Genomic DNA, 6,000 nt, shown 5'->3' on the forward strand with positions numbered 1-6,000 from the left:
GTCTTAGCGTTTTGAAACGCATTGTAATGATGAGATTTGAGGAGGTAAATGAGCAAATCATTCAAACTAATTAAAACGCGAGATAGAATTTTTATGTTACTTGTGTTTAAGTTATTTTTGAATAATTTGATCGTGCCCTTTGAGCGATTCGCCATTAATGTTACTTGTGTTTAAGTTATGTTACTTGTGTAATTTGAATAATTTGATTATGTTACTTGTGTTTAAGTTATGTTACTTGTGTTTAAATTGATTCTAATAATCCCACCTTTGAGCGGTTCGCCATTAATAGTCCTACCTTTTGATTATTATTTAATAATCCCACCTTTGGGGGACATCTTCTTTCAATGGTCCCTAACTTGTTGATAACCGATGTAATAGGTTAACATGCCACATGTTACTTTGCGATTTGCCAAAAAAATTTTATATATATTTTTAAAAAAAAGTTCTTTATCCTTTTCCCCTCCTTCCTCCATACTTTTCGGTTAAGCAGCCGCAGCCCAATACTCCCCCTGCAACTAGTCACACCACCCTCGAAACACTAAAATCCAGCCACACCCACCCTATAACAGCCTACCTTAGCCACGCCCACCCCGAAACACCGTACCTCAACCTATTCCCACCCCAAAGCGATTCATTTTAGCCCTCACACACCCCAAAATGCCCAGCCCCAACCTTCCATAATCCCTGAAAAACTCCAGCCCATCCCTTCCCACCTTGAAACACCCCACCCTAACAACGGCGCGTCTAGGGTCTATAAATTGGAGCATCAATTGAAGTTGTTGGTGTCAAATTGCTAGATTAGAGAACAAAATTATGCCTTTTGGTGCCTGAATTGTTGATTACGGGTGGTTTGAAGGCCAAATTGTTGTCAATTGGAGGTGGATTAGAGTGCAAGGACTATGAAATGGATGAGTTGCGCAGCTGTTGCGTTGTTGAGTTGGTGGCGTGATTGTAGGTGTGGATGTCGGTGGTGAAAAGGTGGTGTGGATGTTGGTGGCGTGATTGGTGATGAGTGAGTTGGGAATAACGAAGGCCAGGGGATTGCATGGTGTAAGGGGATTAATTGGGACAATTGATGTTGATGGTGCCTGATGGTTGGAAATGAAGGGGGATGGTGGTTGGGGAAAGGAGGGCTGGTGTGTGGCTAAGATAATAAAAAAAAATTAAAAAAAAAAAAAACTTACCCAAAGAACAAGTTACCGGTCAAAAGGGACCATTAGAAGAAGATGTCCCTCAAAGGTGGGATTATTAGATAATAATCAAAAGATTATTAAAATCAATTTTTCCTAAATATTTATCTTTTTTTTTTTTTTTTGACAACTCTTAAATGTTTATCTTAAAAGTGTGCTAAAATGCTACTTGTATATTATAAGTAATATGGAATTGAGGAAGTGTGTAGTAATGCTATGTTCATTACATCAAATATAACCTAATTCCAAATTTTTAATAAGTTCTAATGTTAGTTGATTAAGTTCAACTTATAACTTAGATAAGTTCAAATGTTGATAAGACAAGTTAAATTCAATAAAGTTTAGGTGAATTGGATGCATTCTTAATTTGTCCAGAACCAAAGTATATTGAAAGGAACTATGCACATGAAGCCCTTGTGTACACTATGTGTAGCTCTTTCAATTAAACTTAGAGTATATCATAGAAAAACGCATAATGATAATAAGGATAGAAGTATTTATGTTACTCCGTATAACATATGGGACTATGGGAGTGAACATGAGGGAGAGAAGTCCAAAAGTCCACAAACTAGAGTTCATAGCAAGGTTACATCCTAAAACCAATTGGCTATAGAAGAAATAATTCGCTTAGATTATAAACTAAAAGCCCATTACTTTCTTTTCAATGTACAACAAACACTGCTCACACTTACACCTAAGTCCTAACAATTTATTTGAAAATATCTTATCGATGACGGTAAGTATAGCCATAGGAAGCATTATCGCATATTAAGTGTAAAATGCTGGTTAATGCACCTATTACAGGACATCATACAACTCCTTAGGCAAACGAGTTGCAAGGATGGCATTCAAAGGGGTTGCCTTGGGCATAGCCAGGCCCAAGCCTTCTGACATATCGACTGGGGCGCCATCCTCGGTCCGTAAATCAAATCCTTGGATCAAACGAGCCAGCGATAGTTGAACCACTAGCAACCCAAAATTCATCCCAGGGCAGGCCCTCCTTCCTGCTGAAAAAGGGATGTACTCATAACTCTGCCCCCTAAAATCAATATTACTATGCTCATCAAAGAACCTTTCGGGCTGAAACTCGTCTGGCCCGGCCCATACCCTCGGGTCCCGGTGCACCTTCCAAATGTCGACGATTACGCGGGTCCCTTTTGAGACGAGGTGGCCACCTATGTGGCAATCTTCCAACACCTCTCGTGGGCCGGCCAACGGGCTTGGCGGGTACATACGAAGTGTTTCTTTGATAATGGCTTGCAAGTATGGTAGGCTTGGGATGTCTGATTCCTCTACCCATCTTTGTTTTCCAACTTGTTGGTCTATTTCTTCTTGGGCTGCTTTTAGGGCCTTGGGGTGATTCAATAGTAGTGAGATGGCCCAAATTAGTGTGATGGAGGTGCTTTCAGACCCCGTTAATAGTAGTATCTGCATTATTAAACAATTTAATAAAGTCAACACATGAATTTTGTTTGAATATATGTCAAAGAACGGGTATACTTACTCCATCCCATAATTTAGTGTCTATTTCTCAAAAAACACGGTAATTAAGAAGAATGGTGGAAGTAGAAGAATATTCTATTGAAAATATAAAAAGTAGAGAATTTTGTATGGGATTAATAAAAGGTAGCGAATATTGTCTGAAAAAGAGAAGTAATGATTTTTTTGGATAAATGTGTATTTTTTATGGAAAAAAATAAAAAGTAATGATTATATGTTATTTTTAGAAACAAGTACAACATTTTGGGACACTGAAAAAGGAATACAGTAACGAAATTATAGGACGGAGGGAGTATAAACTAAAACTTAAAAAAGAAAGTCAGGCACTCAGTGTATAATGTCCTATTGGATTCAAGATATTTATTAATTTCCTTGTTAGTATGGTAAACCAAGAGATGGATGATAGCTAACTTAATTGATAAAGATATAGGGGGATTAGATTGAATCTCGTATGTATTATTGACATTTGTGGCACTTATCACACTTGTGATTGGCCCTGGTAAGTTGATTAAACTTAGCAGTCAAGCCTTCTTATTATGGGTCAATTGACTGGGAATTATTGTTTATCGATCCCATGATCACCTGGAATCGGGAGAAAAGCTTTAACCACTTGAGCAGTTAAGCTATCCCTCACTCTGGTATGCAAAAAAATATATCCTAGGTAATAGGTATGATGTTATATATGGATTAGAAAATACCAGTGCTGTTGCTTTAATGACAGTCTCCCTAGTGTAGCCGGACATCATAGTGCCCTCAGCGAGGTTCGATAGCAGTACATCCATGAAATCAACATCTTCATAGCTACCTTGGTAATCTTTCCTTCTTTGTATATGCTCATCAAGCCAATGTCCAATAATCATGTCTATTTCCTTGTGAATATCTTTCATGAAGCCAATGTACCCCATTACATCCATCCATTCGATAGACGGTATGAAATCCGAGGGCACGGCCACCCCAGCAACGTACGTAGCTTTGCCTATTAGCTTCTTAAATCGCGAAGCAAAGGTGCTACTTTCTTCGTATGATTGAGGAGAAAACGTCTTACCAACAATCATACGAATAGCAATGTTAAAACTTGTGCACTCGATCCACTTACACAGCGAGATCCTGCCAGACGACTGATACTTACTGTCTGAAACTGAAATCTCTCTGCATTCCTTAAACAGATGTTTGATGCAGGAGTTTATCTCGGAAACTCGAGCATGCTTCATCTTCTCAAGCCTCTTTAAAGAGAAAAGCTCAACAGTTGCTATCTTTCTCATATCACGCCAGTATTTACCGTAAGGAGAGATAGCAAATGACGCGTAGTTGTAAGCTAAGTACTTACTCAAAGCCATAGTAGGCCGTGTTGCGGTGACAGCATCATTATTGAGTAGACAGTCTTTAACTATCTCCCAGGAAGTCAGGACTACTGCCCGCTGTTGGCCGAGGCGGAGGGAAAAGATCGGCCCGCATTCGTCAGCCATGGCTCCGAGGGTCCGGGCTATGGTTCTTTTGCCACCTAGAAGATGTAAGTGGCCTATGAAGGGCAATGCCCCTGATGGTTGAGGAAGTTGCTTGTTGATCTTGCGACGCTTGTTTATAGTTTTTCTCGATTTTCGAGTATTATGGTATTTAGCCAATGTAGGAATCAGAGTTATAGCTAAAATAACTAGCAGAATTAACTGCAAATTAGGAGTGTAATCCTCCATTTTTTTTCTAACTATTTTTTTTGGTGTTTCTCTTGAGGTTGATGTAAGGTTGTTTGTTGAGGTATGAAAGATGAGGAAAATGCATTTTATGGCGTTGATTTATAGGAGGTATGAAAAATCATCATATCGTTTGAGGAACCTAGTAATTCTGTGTTCCTTCAAAAAAAAAAACTAGTAATTCTGTGTTGTCTAGATTTGAGTACATACATTATTGATGGGCCATTAGTACAATGTCGTTATGTGATTTTTTACATTTAACATGTTTTTGGGTAAGGAAAATATGTTAGGAAATTAATTGATTTTGGTACTATTGTGGTACGAGTATTTTTTTTTTCATCCACTTTGAAGTCTAAATCACCAAATTTAGAAAAAGAAATTCCAAATTAAAGAAGAAAGAAGCAAAGTTAAGTTATTTATACTCTAAGGGTCTGTTCTAATTTGCTGAACTTGACTGATTGGAGTTGAAATGAACTGAACTGAATTGAAATTAAGTCGAAGAGAATAGACCCCAAGTGATGTCTCAAAATTAAAATTACTAGGTTTATGGCCCGAGAAATGATTAGAGCATGGGAAATATGATGAAATTGAGAAAGGAAAGGGAAATGGAAAGGGAGATGAAATACATGAGATTGAGAAAACAAAATGAACGACTACAAATTATTTTCATTATTGATTGTTGTAATTTTTTAAAAAACACATGGTAAATATTGAGAATTAGTAATAAAAATGACACATAAACTACCACCTAATTTAAATTTGATGATTTTTGTAATTTTTTAACAAACACATGATAAATATTGAGAAATTAGTAAAAATGACACATAAAGTACCACCTGATTTAAATTTGATGATTTCGTAATTCATGATCGGACGCTTAAGGGTTGGTCATTAAATTAGCACAAACTTATTTTTTATGTGTGGAGTACCAGAGTAATATCTATTATCTAACTAGGTGGATACGCGTCATAGCTAGCCTTGTTCGGGAGTTTTTTTTAGGAACAATTAACATTAAAAGCAAAATAGCAACTTGTACATATTAATGAGGGTAAATATGTAAATCTACATTTTGAAGGGTATAATTAACAACACAATATTCATAAGAGTAATCTTATACAGAGTACTTTTTACTAGGTTAGACCCGTGCATCGTTTATATAATACCTATTTATAATTTGTACATTTAAAACAAATGGCTATTATACATGAATGTAAATAAATATTACGTGCAAAAAATATTTATAATTTTTAAATTTTAGATTTTCATTAAAATTATGATATAGTATTGTACCTGTTTAACGTTGTCTAATACGGTACATAGTTCAATATAAGAGGTCATTTATTAATGTGCTATTTAAAATTGTTTCAATTTCCTACCATAAATTAAATTAATAGATTTTATTTATAATGTAGAAGTTTCTAATATTTAAATTTCAAAATATTAAATATGATTGCTCTACCAAAAAAAGAAAAACAAAAAATGACATATTATTGTATTTAGGTGGAAATTTTTTTATTAAGAGAGGGACACGTGGACAGTGGTGATGTCAGCATCATTTAACTTAATAATAATTAACATGATAGATAAGGTAGGGATATGAAGATCAATCGGACAAAAGTTGT

At 36.0% G+C, this 6,000-nt stretch overlaps 1 protein-coding gene across 1 annotated transcript; it reads right to left on the reverse strand.

The window, feature by feature from the left end:
• Nucleotides 1-1,817: 1,817 nt before the first annotated feature.
• LOC145617051 (dimethylnonatriene synthase-like) lies at nt 1,818-4,492 on the reverse strand. The gene is made up of 2 exons (XM_081671754.1): nt 3,389-4,492; nt 1,818-2,618 (listed from the first exon to the last, which is right to left on the reverse strand). Exons 1-2 carry the CDS (start codon nt 4,379-4,381, stop codon nt 1,989-1,991), a joined length of 1,623 nt encoding a protein of 540 aa, XP_081527880.1. The 5' UTR covers nt 4,382-4,492; the 3' UTR covers nt 1,818-1,988.
• Between the last annotated feature and the right edge of the window lie 1,508 nt (nt 4,493-6,000).

This window comes from Chenopodium album, chromosome 3 (genome assembly GCF_948465745.1).
Source record: "Chenopodium album chromosome 3, dcCheAlbu1.1, whole genome shotgun sequence".
NCBI lineage: Eukaryota > Viridiplantae > Streptophyta > Magnoliopsida > Caryophyllales > Amaranthaceae > Chenopodium > Chenopodium album.